At 40.8% G+C, this 14,988-nt stretch overlaps 2 protein-coding genes across 2 annotated transcripts; both read right to left on the reverse strand.

Annotated features, from left to right (window-relative positions):
- Nucleotides 1-1,065: 1,065 nt before the first annotated feature.
- Nucleotides 1,066-3,694, reverse strand: LOC104443026 (probable glycosyltransferase At5g03795). Its single transcript, XM_010056394.3, has 3 exons — nucleotides 3,103-3,694; nucleotides 2,000-2,567; nucleotides 1,066-1,753 (listed from the first exon to the last, which is right to left on the reverse strand). The coding sequence occupies exons 1-3, from the start codon at nucleotides 3,476-3,478 to the stop codon at nucleotides 1,249-1,251; spliced, it is 1,449 nt and encodes a 482-aa protein (XP_010054696.2). The 5' UTR covers nucleotides 3,479-3,694; the 3' UTR covers nucleotides 1,066-1,248.
- Nucleotides 3,695-4,242: 548 nt separating this feature from the next.
- On the reverse strand, nucleotides 4,243-10,477 carry LOC104443035 (syntaxin-132). The gene is made up of 13 exons (XM_010056402.3): nucleotides 10,113-10,477; nucleotides 8,820-8,930; nucleotides 8,618-8,674; nucleotides 8,017-8,065; nucleotides 6,818-6,906; nucleotides 6,660-6,733; nucleotides 6,156-6,198; nucleotides 6,005-6,065; nucleotides 5,887-5,912; nucleotides 5,728-5,805; nucleotides 5,004-5,084; nucleotides 4,765-4,830; nucleotides 4,243-4,637 (listed from the first exon to the last, which is right to left on the reverse strand). The coding sequence occupies exons 1-13, from the start codon at nucleotides 10,128-10,130 to the stop codon at nucleotides 4,464-4,466; spliced, it is 927 nt and encodes a 308-aa protein (XP_010054704.1). The 5' UTR covers nucleotides 10,131-10,477; the 3' UTR covers nucleotides 4,243-4,463.
- Between the last annotated feature and the right edge of the window lie 4,511 nt (nucleotides 10,478-14,988).

Below are 14,988 nucleotides of genomic sequence, written 5' to 3' on the forward strand. Positions count from 1 at the left end.
GATAAAATTAAGAACGGATCATGTACATACTCATTGTATTTTAGATAGGCAAGAGGACCTGACTTACCTGCAAGTTGAGCATCAGAATTAAATAGTAGGAAGAAGGGCACGTTCCATACTCCATCACCGTCCTTGACGAAAATGGGAAAAATCTCCAGAATCAACAAAATAAAAGAGAAAGAAGTTTTATGGGAATTGCACCGTTGAAGTGCGGGCAAAAAGCTGAGTGATGAAGGCGATGGAATAGGAGAGATTTTAGAGAATAGCGGGGAGATGGTTAGATCACGAAGTCACGTGCAGTGCTTCGGCTTTTGCTGAGTGGCCAAAAGGCCAACCAAACATTCTAATGGGGAAGAAACATAGTTAAAGATTTTCATATATAAGGCAAAGGAGACAGCGGACCTACCTTTCTTTTTCAGCGAGAGCTTGTGTTTTCTATAGGCTGCAAATGCGGCATCTATTATTAATTTCTCGTTGGTGGGAATCATGAACAACGGTTCCTTTCCATTAAAAGAGGACGAAAACTCCCTAATTAATTCTTCTCTCTCTCTTTAGGGGAGAGGGGAGGTCAGAATTCCAGCTATTTTGAGGGTAAGACACCACCGCGGCAAAGATGCGACGCACTCAAGTCGGTTATTTGGCTGTCGTGGAGAAATTTATTTATACTCGAGGGTCCTTCACACCGGTGGTTACACGTAGAAAAGACAGCGAAGGCCAAATAAACGATGAGATGAAAACCATGACGAGTCCTCGAACACCGCAGGCGTGTATAACCTGAAAGGACCACAAAAGACCCACTTCTCGGGTGCGTCGGTTAGGTGGTTCCCTCATCACTTTCCTATGGAAAAACAAATTTGCACGGCATCGAGAGAATAAAAAGAAAATTTGCCCCATTTCATGAAAGTGTATGAAGATGCAGTTGGTTGACTGCCGCTCTGGAAGGACCGTTGGCGGATGCAATGTATTGTACCTTAAGTACAGATCATACGGTGCAGTGCAGGCAATGTGTTCATTGAAAGGAGAAACGAACGCATATAGAGCAGATGAAATCAGAGCCATACAACAGATGCGCCATACATGAAATATCTCCTCATTTGTGTGAAATGTAACAGAACAGTTGCACTTCCTATCCTGACACTTTGTCTCAAACACCCATTTTTATTTCCTCAACATATCGACTGTGGAACTTTACAAATGTGCAGCGCCAGTGTGGTTTCTGAATAAGTGGAACAGGAAATTGTACAAGGATCAATTGGAACCAAAGGAAGCAGTTAGTGGGACTCTGATGGTACTTCTTCGCAGCCACAGCTCATACATAACCATGCAAAAGGCGTCATAATCGACCGGGGATGGATGCCACTGAAAATGTTTCCGGACCTTCATTACATTGCTTTGGAACATCGAGAACTTGTCGCTGCTCACTCCCTTGAGGATTCTCTTAAGCAATGGAATGTCCAAAGTGGCAACCACGACCGAGAAGCTCTTCCAGTTCAATATGTCCGCGAATGGGAGATCATAGTGATTGGCGATTATCACAGGGACACAACCATAATACAATGAATCTGCAATGCGGGCTGTGTTTACTTCAAAGCCTTTGACATGGAGGCAAAATTTGCTCCCGAGAAGCTCATCAGAGTATGGCGTGGTGAGCCGGCCATAGTGAGCAAAGATCTCAGAGTCATTTCTCCATGCTTTGACAAGCTTTTCCCGGACAGGGGAGTTTATTCCCCCAGCAAAGAATGCAAGTTTGTTCCTGAAAATTTTGACCAACGTTAGGTCAGTCCATGGATCAGCAACAAGGGAAACCTTATACATGGGAGTTCTGGAGGAAAGTATACACTTCTTTCCAATTCTCAGGAAATATCAAGTGCCAAAAGATAATTAGTACATAAACAAATGAAAAGATGGAAACCTGAGTTTGCTTTAGAAAACGCAGAAAGACCCACGAACCTTACAAAAACCACACTTATTTATGATGAGATCCTGAAATCGTACTCACCTCTTCGACGATATGATATTAGGAGGATCACCCTGTCTTGGCCAAACTTGAGGCAGAGATGCATCCTTGTGAGTTATATAACCAGGCAGGAAATAGCTTGAAGAGCACACAACCTGGATGGCATTCATCTTCACCTCACTTGCTTTATCCATGGCGGACCGACTGATGGAGTGACAAGCGACATAGAAGTGATCGGCCCCGCCTGTCCGATTCCAGTAAGGATATCTCCGAGTAATGTTGAGGACATAATCCCTTACATAATCCTGGATGCCCGCAACGCCAACTCTCGGGTCATGTCGCAACCTTGCGATAGAGAAGGGCATAAAGAACAAATCTGCCTCAGTTGGATCCTTTGTGATGAAGTGGCTCTTCATGAGGCTCTTCTTGAAGTAACTTTCACTGGCGTAATTACCACCAGGCTCAAAAGTCACCGGCAGGAGAACATTAGCGAAGGGATCGTCCCGCCTGTGAGGATAAACATATATCTTAAAGCTCCTATTCATTTCTCTATAGTCTTTCTCGAAGACATCTCTGTTATGGTACACGTCGTTGTTATTCACATGGTCGCCTGAACCATAAGACCAAAAATTCCCAAACACAGGTGTTAACACAATAAGGTTCTCAGACATTAATCTCGAGTCGTTCAATGTCTCATCCCACTCACAGCAACAAATTTTCAACTCTTTATCCGATAAACAAGGCAGAAATTACATGTCTAGAGCCGGCTAAAATGCATGGAACATTCTATTTACTTCTCGTATATCAGTAAAAAGACCATAACGGTTCTTCTCGAATGCAAATTGGATCCACCAGTTCAAATGGCTGTGAGGTAAATTTAGAAATTTCTCATCTCCTGCGGAAACACTTTAGGTTGACATGTCCATTTCTAAGGTCTAAAAAGATTTAATTATAGCAGCGGGCATCATTAAAAGGACATTATCGAGGCCTCATTAAAATGATAACTTCTTCAATTCCTTTTTTCCTCCTCCTAATTGCGAACCTTCCATAAATTGCAGTGCGAGAGCAGGATCAAACAATTTCAGACAATATCTAGCAATTCATGAGAAGATCCCAAAAGTCAAAAGGTCGCAAATTTCACTAACCGCTGGGCCCAAATCGGTCTCCCGACCCGCGCTGACCGGCGTTGACTCCGCGACCGCCGCTCCCTCCGGCCACGGCGGGGCGGCCGGCGGCTCCGGGCGATTCCTCACCCGGAGAGCTCCCGGCGGCGGGTCCTCCATCGGGAGAGACCGGGGAGGACCGGCGGGCGACGCCGGAGGAAAGGAGCTTGGGCATCTCGAGGGTGAGGGTGGGCCGGCGGTAGTGGAGGAAGAAGATGTTGGAGGTGGTGAAGAGGTAGAAGAGGATGAGGAGGGAGGTGAGGAGGGCCAGGGTGGTGGGCACGAAGAAGAAGCCCCCCCGGGTGGAGTGGGAGAGGCGGCGCTGCGAGTAGTGGAGGAGCAGAGACGGTGGAGCCATCTCCCATCACCAACGCAGAGACAGAGAGAGAGAAGGGTCGCTGAGAATCACTTCCCCTTCATCTCTCTGCTGCTGCTGCTGCTGCTGCTGCTGCCCGGAGCCGAGCTGATACAGAAAGTAAGACAAGAAGGGGGCTCTTCTGTCCTCGGGCCAAGTTGGCTTTGGATGGTTCGTTTCGTTTCTATTCTCGTTTTCGGGTGAACCGGGTCTGAGCCGGTCGTTGGATACAGGAACCGGCTTAGGAGCCGTTAATGCGGCATCCTCGGCCCTGATTAAGGATTTCCCCATTTAGAGAAGGTGGATGCTCGGATTAGACCAAGTGCCGGCGAGCCATGTTTGTCACATCACAAAGTCAATGCTCAGATTAGAATAAGTGCCGACGAGTCATCTTATCACATCATATGCGGGATTCTTTTTGAATTCTGAGAGAGCGTACAATATTATCGTACAATATTCTGGGATTCTTTTCGTTCCAACCTCACGTTGTCGATGAACTTAATTTGGAAGGGTAGCTACAATTAAAAGCGTGCGATACCAACTCCAATGCCGCTCTTTTAACGGCTCATGTTTATCTTAGCAGGTGGCCAGTTACAACACGCTTATATCATGAATCATACCCACTGTGTTTGTTTACCTTCATTAATGTGCCAGGGATGTCATTGTCCACCCCTGCAATTTACTCTAGATGAAGAACTGGTAACTCAGCTTTTAGCTGGTTTACCTCATCGGGGCAGTCTCGGTTTAGCAGAATTATCCAAGAGAAGTTTCCCAAAACAAAGAATTCATAGATGAAGAAGCTGCCAAAGAATTTTGAATCAGGTACAAAACCAGGAGGATATCCGCAGTAAAATGAGATGCTACACACTCGATTGCCACGTCCAAGAACACGCCGACCACAAATTATCAACAAGAAATAGCCAGAAGACTTTTTAAACAATTCACGACATTGCTCTTCTATTTATACAGCAAACAATACGTGAAGCCCTTAAGCACCCTTGTTGCTGGACCAGGGTTTGATCACTGCAACGACAATTATCACCACAATGATGAGTAGGATTAGGATCGCGATGCACATCCATTTCCTAGAGCTCTTCTGCAGGCTCTTCGCCCTCTGGAGGGCAGTGTTGCCACTCTGAACGTGATCCACCGCACTTGAGACCTAAGGAAACATAGAAGAAGAGTCGGAGCACATAATCAAGGTCCAAGTGTAGCAAAGCAGAAACTCATTGAACTTCTTTAATTGGAGAAGTGCTTTCATTTTCATCTAGTGGAAAGGACTAGCCTACCTGTGATTCTATATTGTCAAGCATGTCCCCCTGGGCATCCACCAACACAGCCATATCCATGAATATCTGCATCATGAACACACAAGAGTTACAACACATAGCAGAGCTTGACTTCTCTCCCACACAACATTCATCATCAAATTTGTGAACAGAAAACTTGGTGCCAACATATGATTGATCTGAACATGGATTATGATATTTGTGAACAGAAAGAGTTAACAATGGGGAATGCTAAGTACCTGCTGCAAATCTAGAAGCTTGCGCTCTAGCTCTCTGACAGCATCATGACGCTCTTGAATTTCAGCAACAGTATCCATAATCTGTAAAATTAACTAGCATGAGATCTATCCAACTTTTTAACTTCAAGAAAGACTACCTTGTTCCTAGTAAACAGAATATGGCACACTAAGGAAGCAGTTCCAAGATTCTAAAGGAAAAAATTAAGCCAAATCATTTCTTTCATCAATCTAATGATGCATATACCTTACACTAGGAGTTGGGAAAGGATGACAACTTATAATATCAAGACCAAGTAACCCCCAAAAATATCTTGAAAGCCTAAAAGATCATTAGGGCCTCCACATTTTGAAGAGAACTCTTTGAAAAAAACACATGTTCATCAATTCTCTCTGAGCAACAGAGTGAATTCTATGCAGCTGCATAGAGCCTGAAGTATTTTGACAAAATGATATGTTCAGGGAAAACGTTTTCCAAGTTCAGGATAACCCACACACATTACGTTAATCATTTGTTGAACTGAAACTTTGAGAAAACAAGAAAATTGTGGGCTTAGTTGATGCTACTTGTGGATGCACATAAGCAACATGGCAAATATATATTCCAGTTGGACTCAACAAAACTGAATTTCTTAAACATAAAGATGTTAGCAGAAAAGGCAAGAGCAACACTTCACAAAATTACTCGAATAATAAAAGTGGCAAAAAGCAACAAGGAAAAAAGAACCTGGCCTCGCCCCTGCTCTTGAATGGCCTTTTGGAAGATTTGTTCGCTATCTCCAGTCTCAATTAATCTGTCAATTGTCTATTCAAAGTTGTGTTTAATCAGTAAAGGAGCAACAGGGGCAACATACAAAAAGTTGGTAAAATTTATAAATCATTTTACCTCTTCATCGGCTCTAGCGCCCGTTACTGACCATCAGAGAAAAAAAAATGAAAGAAGTTAGTACTAAGTCATGCCACAATTGCATTTTTGATTTCCAATTAGCCAAAAGGTTTTGTACCAGTAAAAACACGCCTTTCGACAACCTCCCGATTCTCTTGATGTATATTTTCCCTAAGGACCTGTAAAAGTATTCAAAGTGCAAAAAGTTGGGAAAATGCCAGGTAGATAGAGACACAAGAGGCTATGAAGATATTTATGTTTAGAACAACCTGAAATTCAGCCATCTTGTCTTTAAACTTTTTCTTCATGGCGCTGCATCAATAAAGTTTATCAAATGACATCATTCACTTGATTATAACCAATCTCTGGTGCCATTGGATGATAGATTTAGATTAGTAATAAAAATGATAGCTTCAAAATAATGTGTTAAAAAAGAAGTAACCCTGATGAAACATTTCAACTTCAGCCACTTAACAGGATAGTCTACTGCATACATATAAACATGTTTCTTGGGCCAGCTGTTCTATAGAATCACTTCTTACAATGCATGCAAACAGATACAAGCAATGCCAATTCAAAAGCAATTATTGCCACGCATGACATCTAGATTCCCTATTCATCACCACACGCACAAACCGACACACAATCAGAGAAGATATGTACACACACACACACACACACACATGTACCTACATATATGTGTATATGTGTCTGTCTTTCTGTCTGTGTCTATATATATAGAGAGAGAGAGAGAGAGAGAGAGAGAGAGTTACACAGTAGTTTGCGTTCTTGATCGGTCAACAGCAGTACCTTTTCCACAACCGGGTTTCTGCCTATTTGCCAGATTCTGCACCAGAGAGACAATATAAGACAGATAATAATTAAATGAATATGGTCCTTACTGGGGACAACAGGCAGCTTATCATCTTACTTCACGGTCAAGTTCTTCAATCTTTGATTTTACAAAGCGAGCAATCTTTCCAACTTCATCAACTTCTTTTTCCATCCGCTGCTTGATCACTGTAGACAGTAGAACCATCATGATTAGCGATATGATGGCATAGACATAGAAGAGTGAAATATGAAATGCCACTTAAACAAATATCATAGATGAATAGAAATGGAGATACTATGCAAATAAATTTTCCGATAAATTTAACTGAAACTAAATCTCATGTTTGGGATCAAATTAATGCTTTCCAGTTGAGTTAGAACTTGTGAACATTATGGGCATCTCGTATGTCAACTATTAGAGTGGTTGTGCCATGGAACAAAATGTGATGTAGTTGAACTGTGACAAGAATAACATAGGTGCACTAAGCCCTTCTCTTAAAGGATTGTCCTGAACGGTAAACAGCAAAACAGTTTGGGTGCATGGATTTTTTCCAAGCATCAAGAGTGAGATAAAAAATATCAACTTAAACACAGTGATGGTGAAATACAATAATCACAAAATCTGTGTCTTCATCCCACATGAATGATCATCATCTGCATGTACGGCTCAGCTAAACAGCCCATTATGCACTTTTTTTTTGGGGGGGTTGTTAAGCACCCAGTATGTACTTTCAAGGTATGAAACAGTTGAACAGTTTCAACACAAGAACTTACTATTTTGGTAACTTTGAAAATGTATAAACAGCACACAGCTCTCATATTACCAGTAAAGCATAGGAGAGTCATTCTAAACATTGTTCTAACCAACGAAGTATAGCGACAGAAACATAAAGAACTGATTACCAAGTTCTTAGATAATCCAAACTTAGTAAAATATAAGTTACAAATTAAGTTCCATGGAAAATGAAGTTCCTAGATTTCTTCAGCAGCTGGGCATGCTGCAAATAACTATGCACCCACTGGCTAGACAAAAGAGCTCTAATAGATTAAAAAAATCTATCGAAGTGAGGATATAATTACACGATACTCAAGACTTGTTATCCATTGGGACGTATGGATTTTCCGGGCTATGGAAATCGATACTAAGGGGAACAGTATACTGGAGAGGAGATTACAAATAAATGGAGTTAAGGCAAATCATGTCAAGCTCCCTTTAATGGACCAATGGAAATGAAGAGAAATCATGTAGTATGCACTTCTTGCGCAATGAGGAAAAAGAAGGCTAGAGCAAATCACCTTTCATGGAAGCAGCCTTAGTTATGGCTTTTGATTCCTCATGTGCATCCTGCATACATACAAGGTGGCAGAAGGATGTATCATCTTATAATAATACTCTTTGTAACAGCAGGTTTTGAGACATCATTAATATCATACTCAATTCTACTTCTTCTGTAGGTGATGAGGTGCTAGTCGATACAATCTGGAGTTCATATAAGTAGCCATCGATTTATTCATTAGAGCCTACATAAGCTGAAGCCTTAAGTGGCATGAGAAAAAGACGCACATCTTCATTTTGAGATTGTAAAGGAAGGAACAAAAAAGCAGCAGTCATTAGAAGAAGTTCATCATTGAATTATCTATAATTCCACTCAATGATTGTCCAGAGAATATAAAGATATAGCTCACTTGTAAAAATTTTGAATTATCACAGTGCAGACAATTTGTTTGCAGCATTCATAAACCATTGATGTGTGCTAAAAAATGAGAAGAATTAGTAGACAATGGGTTTTAAGTTTTTAACATAATCAGGTATGCTCATCTAAATCTGAGACAATTGTCACCAAAAACAGGGGAATAAATAATAAAACCACAGGGGCCTAGGATGAATGTGCCTTACCTGGAGCTTCTTTAGCAATTTATTCAACTTGTCGATTTGCTTTTCAATATCTTGAACCTGGTTGATAAAGAGGCTTATGAGTGATTATTATAATGCAAAACAGATATATAATGTGCACTATCAAATTTAAGACATGAAATTACATTGAAAAGCAAAATGTTTCATAAGGAGAAGCAGCTGAAATAATATCAATAAAACTAACCTTCTTAAAGAAATTCTCCAAGCCAAGCTCCCCTGAGTGCATTGGAGCATTTGCACCCATCTCAATGTCCCCATCTCTAGAAGCTTGACCCCGAGGGATCTCAAAGGATTCCTGGAAAAAGTTATTAAACCAGTAGGCAGAAGTTAAATTTGTAGCCTCTAGCATGGTGAATTAATCCTCACATCACTTGCATAGAAGAAAAAGTGCACACGTATAATTTCTTCACAAGAAGTTTATGCCCCCAAGCCAACGAGGAGACTTCCGGGATGAGAAATAAAAAAGTCAAACAACAGAACACTTCACATCAAGGAGATTAAAGATCACTCAAAGTAAAACATTCAGATCAAACTATTCATCGCTCAACAATGATGATGATATATCTCAATGGTCCACTGATTACAAACTGAAGGCGCACGTTTTAGCCGGATTGGAAGAAGAAAGAGGGATCCAACACTTCTTTTCCTTCTCACGAGTAAATGCACAACAATCCCACTTAACCACCTCTCAACCAGCAATCTGGTGATATTAGTCATTAGTTGATAAAAGCCAAAACAATAAAGAATGCTGAAATCCAGACACCGCCCTGGTTTTGAATGGCATAATACAAGTACAACTGTAAGTACGCAGGCCTAGAATGAAAAAATATATACCCCATCAGAATAGCTTCTGCTTCAGCAAAATTTCTTTAGCAAAGAAGCTGAGGGTTCATCATCGTCTAATGATATTAATTCTCTTCTTCACCTATCTACACTAACTCATTCGCCATAGCTAGAAACAACCATTGGATCACAAACAGAACAGACGCAGATTCCTAGAATCTACTGCTCGAAAACACAATTCGAACACCAAAATTCGGCATCTGCAGGCAGGGATGCGACGGAAACATAAGAATCCAGCTCAGCCGGATGAGATGCCCTTCTCATACATCCCAAAAGCAAGAGAACAATGCAGGAAATCCAACTTCCCGCATCTTCTCCCACACATTCCGATTCTCATTAACGACATAGAATTCTCCGCGAGATACGAAAGTCAAATCGCCGCGCGGGTGATTAAATAATTCGACAACACAAACAACAAAAACGATAGATACAAGCACGACATCCAGTCGAAATCAAATGCGACCGTCCTAATCAAGCTCGACCTCAAGCTCAGATCAGAACAAAAGCCGGCGCAGCGGCGACGTCCAAAAAGATCGCGCGATAAAACAAAGACGGAGCAATATAAAAAGAAAAAGAAAACCAGCCGCGGCCCCATTCAGCTGATCGCGAAGCGGGAAAAAGGGGGCATTTTTACCGAGAGAAGGTCGTTCATCGTGGGAACGAGGCGCGGCCCTCGAGCGCGGGAGCCGAGGAAGGCGGAGATCCGAGGCGGCGGCGAGGAGGAGGAGGAGGAGGAGCTTCTCCGGACGGGGCGCGCTCGGGAGCCCGATCGAGGTCGCGATAGGGTTCGCGATCGGAACGCGCGGAGAAGCGGTGAAGAGAGAGAGAAGGCGAGGGGGGAGGAGAGAGAAACGGTGCTCTTTTTCCCCTTTTTTGGTTGGCGACGGAACAGCGAGGAGAGAGAGAGAGAGAGAGAGAGAGAAAACCAGCGACAGAGCGAGAAGGCAGGTTCTCTTCTGTCTCTCTCTCCGCCTCTGGCGTCTGGCTGTTCGGCGAACGATATGTTATGCCAGTGGAGGCTGTTCCTGGTAGCTCACTTCTTCCTTCTCTCTTTCTCTCTCTCTTCTTTTTTTTTTTCATTTTTATTTTAATGAATGATTACGGCGAAAAGATTTGGATTTTTCTAATTATTGGCTTTATCCAATAATCGATATATCTAATTTATGAAAATGAAAAACTGACTTTCCCTCCATTTTTCTCCATTTTTTTTTTAAAATTTATTTGGCTTGAGAAGAAAGGAATCTTGATTGTTGGCAAAATTAAGATATTTACATGATTCTGCATATCTCTTAAAATTTATGCATATATCTCCTTTGAAAATGCATATTCTCGATTAATTATATTTAGCATTATGTTTATCTTATTACTTTTAATAGTTGTCTAACAAGTCTTTAAATAGGCTCATCTACTATTTATCGAATTCCCTAATTTCTCTTTTCGGCATTCTTAAATTTTATTTTGATAAAGTAGTTTTTTTGGGGGGTCGAAATTGATAAAGCAGTTAATTAGCCCCTTTTCCATAGACTTTAAGCATGCCTTTAATCTGAATTGACTCAATTATTACAAAGTACAAACAACGTGCGCGGTCTCAGTTGATATTTGCTAAGATTGTGGGAGAAAGTTGCCGGAATCATAGCCGTCAAGTGTGGGCGAACCATCCCTGGTCTACTTGTAATATTGAATTTTTTTTTTTTTAAAGAATGATGTCAAAATTCCATCTTTATTTTGGTGTTGAGTCTGCTTGTTTTGGAAACTGGAGCTGGGGCCCGGGGGTCCGTCGTGGTCTCCAGTCCCCACTGCCACGACACCGGAAGAATTCCTATGCGCAAAAGACAACACAACCCATGTTGGGAATTCTTGTAGAATCGTCGTATAAATTTTGGAATAAAGACGTCGGAGGTCTTTGAATTATTGAAAACTATCTAATCAAATGCCTTTAAAAAGTTTCGGATTGGGTTCTTATGCTATGCATTTTTGTGTTCAAGCTAGTCCTTCTATATGATATACGATCAAAATGCTGAAGTGGAATGTGAATTCAGCACATTGTCAACACTAACAAGATTAGAACGATGACATGGAATTTCTTTATCACTTAGTGCTGGCATAGATAAGAAAAAGAGAATGATTAGCAAAGATTATAAACCTATTTAAGGTTCACAGTACCAAGAAAGGGAGGATTGCTTGGTTGGGCCAGGTTGCGGTGGCCAAATCATTAGTGTCTCTGAAGTAGGGGTGTAAATGGTTCGGTTCGATTCGATTCTTTTGAAAAATCGAATCGAACCGAACCGAATCGATAAGGAATTTATTAAACTAAACGAAATCCGGTTCGGTTCGGTTTCGGTTTTTACTTTTGTGTTTGTATTTCTCCCTACATACACTCCTTTCTTTAATTTTTTTTTAAAATCAATTTTGTAATTATTTTTTATTATTTTTTTTTCTTTTCTTCTTCTTCTTCTTCATTGGCCGGTATAGGCTCGGTGGCTTGATCGCAGCGGCTGGCAACCGATCAATGAAGAAAAAGAAGAAGAAAAAAAAAAACGATTTTTAAAAAAATTAAAAAAGGAAAAAGGAAAAACTTTAGATTTTATCAATTTAGTTTGGTTAACCGAACCGATAAAAATCGAACTAGTTAAAAGTTTCAGTTTTTAAAACTGCATCGAAAAAATAAGATTTTTCGATTTGATTCGATTTTTAGTTCAGTTTCTGACACTCCCACTCTAAAGCACGTTGAGGGCTGCCGATTGCTTCTTGGCGTCGTGCGACCACCGCGTGGTCCCCGTTGGCTCAAATTCGAGCAAACACACACACAGAATGACAGGGAGACACGAAGAGAAGAAACATGATGGGTCACATCGTACTCGCCAACTAAATCCACGTGAAAAGGGTTGGGCAACCCCAATGGAGCTGCTGTTGCCTGGGTGGTGCAACTGGGCGATTGAGATCTCATTGGATTCGCTCGACCGTTCGCGTCTGAATGAAATTTGGATCCAACACGCGTCAAGTCACTGTGTCATTAAAGATGCCTAGAATTCTCCTACTTTCTGATCATGAGCCCCTCGGGTGGCGATAAAAATCTTTAAAAAAAAAAAGAAGCATTACTATACTGGAACAAGCAACACTTTGAAATCATTTTCCCAGCCGGCGACGAATAATCTAATAAGGCTTTATATTATATCCAGCAAGAGGAGACCTCTGAAGGCAACGAGGAGATGTAGAGATGGGCCAAGGAGTGCGGTGTCTCGCTACAAACTCTCGAAAGGAATAATTGCAGACATGCTTTGAAATATCGAATTTGTTGCGAGTTTATGGAGCCCTCTAAGCGAATTATTCTCCAAAAATCTTTTGGAGATCAAAAGATAATTCAATGGTGATTGAGCCCGAATGGAAACCTAGCCTCTAAAGAGATTTAGATGATGTGGAAATTGAAGCCACTATTTTTTAGATTTATCCTCATAAGGCTCTCGGACCGGACGATGTGCCACGAGTTTTCTATATAAGTAAATGATCGGTGTTTATTAAATCATGTGATATATAAACTTTTAAAAAAGACTTGAATGAAAATTAATATCGCAAAACTAATTTGTACTTATTCTTTTTTTTTTTTTTGAAAACTAATTTGTACTTATTCATTATGAGCTCTTTCCTCCGATTGAACAGCGATAACTCCTCTTAACTAAAATAAATCTTTTTTGGTCGAAACCAACCAAAATAAACTTGGGTAGCAAATTTTGCTTTCTTTATAAAATATGAAAACAAAAAACAGGCATTTGTACTAAGAATTTATAAGAATTTATAAATTTATCATTTAGGCCAAACACGTCGACATAAATAAATTTAAAATTTTTTAGTTGGTTCGCGTTTATTAAAAATCAAATTATGGGACTTGTACGATCAAAAGAAAAACAAAAAAAAAACTTTTTAAGTAAAAATGACCGTTGTTTTCACTGTTCATCTCCGTCTCTGTTCCTGGTTCCTGCTGTTCTTTTACGGTTGCGCCCGCCAAAGTCTAGAGACTCAGCTAGAGACCATCGAACGCTTTCTTTGCGTGTGGCGATTTTAAATTCTCTCGGAAGATAGAGTCAATCGCTTGCAGTCGCAGCCAAGAAAGGGCCGATTTCTGCAATTCAACGAAAGCACAGCTCGCCCGCGTCCTCTGGCCCGACCGAGTAGCTTCACCTCACCGAACATCGTCACATCGCTTTTGCTTCTGGGATCAAGCAAGTTTTCCTTTTTTGGCTTTCGGAGAAGGCGTGGGGTAAGAAATTCTGCGAAATGCCTCCTGGGTTTTGTTCTTCGTGATTACGTAATTCGATCATGTGAGCCGCTGGAGGCTTAAGGAAAGAACTTCCTTGCTCCGCTGGAGGCGCGATATTATGGCTTTTTTGATACAAGGTGAGGAATTTGTCAAATAATATGATATGTCATCATTGATTGTCTGATGCAATTGCTTTGCGAGTGTGGGTTCGGGAGACAAAGGATATACATTTCAAGCTTCAGCTAACACAGCCAACATGAAAGAAGAATCTCAATCCAGTGCACGACAGGAAAAGGTGAAAAAGGAAGAGTCAAGAGGCAAGCTGAAGACCAAGGCTGCAGACCAAGGCTGCAGACCAAATCAAGCCGCATCATGAGAAAGACAAGGAGGAGGGGCATAAAGAAGAGGACGAGGAGATATAGAAGAAAAAAGGTCGAGGGGGAAAGGAAGGAAAGGACAAACAGAAAAAGGGAGATGACGACGACAATGAAGATGAGAGGAAAGTTAAAGAAAGTTAAAGAGGAAGCGAGGGAGAAAGAGAAGAAGGAGAAATGCAGTTTTAATGACGATCAAGGTAAAAGAATTGAGAATGACGAGTCCGTGGAGATTAAGAAGAAGAAAGGGAATAAGAAAGAGAAAAAGAAAGGCAAGGAAAAAGAAGAGATGGAGACAGAGAAACGTGGTGGAGATTCGGAAAACACTGAAGAATAAAAGAGAAACAAGAGGACAAGAACGAGAAGAGGGTATATGATGACATCTCCAAGGACATATAAACGCTAACAATAATTGGGGATGATGGCTTCCATTGCCATTATCTAATGTATGTTACGGCCAATATGAACCACTGAGGGTGCACAAATAATAGCCTTCGCACATAAATGATTGGGAGAGAGCTGGAAGCTTCTACTTGCAGGATTTGGGGCTTACTATTTTAGTGTTTTTCTTTCTGTCTTCTTCTTCTTCTTCTTTTTTAAAGGATTTTAAGAGGACATTGTTTGCTTTCCAACATTAGATAAGGAATCATTACTAGATAAAAAAAAATAAAAAAATAAAAAAATAAAAATTGGATGGATCTTATGTTAGTTAACTTTACAAAATATGGATACTGTTACTAAAATTTAAAAGTGCCATAATGCTGAACAAAAACTAGAGAATAAGCTTCTGGATTTGCAGCTGATCCTTAGCATTCACCACCATTAATTCATTCTTCACAAGTTGATATTTGTGTAATCAGCTTCTAAAATAAGGAAGAGTT

This window comes from Eucalyptus grandis, chromosome 1 (assembly GCF_016545825.1).
Source record: "Eucalyptus grandis isolate ANBG69807.140 chromosome 1, ASM1654582v1, whole genome shotgun sequence".
Classification (NCBI taxonomy): Eukaryota; Viridiplantae; Streptophyta; class Magnoliopsida; order Myrtales; family Myrtaceae; genus Eucalyptus; species Eucalyptus grandis.

Excerpts from the sequence above, each read along its gene's own strand:
- LOC104443035 (XM_010056402.3), bottom strand. Across the intron at positions 6,734-6,817 it reads TTGAAGAACTTGACCGTGAA|AATCTGGCAAATAGGCAGAA; the intron begins GTAAGATGATAA and ends TCTCTGGTGCAG. Across the intron at positions 4,831-5,003 it reads AGCTTCTAGATTTGCAGCAG|ATATTCATGGATATGGCTGT; the intron begins GTACTTAGCATT and ends TTCATGATGCAG.
- LOC104443026 (XM_010056394.3), bottom strand. The coding sequence starts at position 3,478 with ATGGCTCCACCGTCTCTGCTCCTCCACTACTCGCAGCGCCGCCTCTCC. Across the intron at positions 2,568-3,102 it reads AGACCGATTTGGGCCCAGCG|GCGACCATGTGAATAACAAC; the intron begins GTTAGTGAAATT and ends CTTATGGTTCAG. Across the intron at positions 1,754-1,999 it reads AATATCATATCGTCGAAGAG|GAACAAACTTGCATTCTTTG; the intron begins GTGAGTACGATT and ends CAAAATTTTCAG.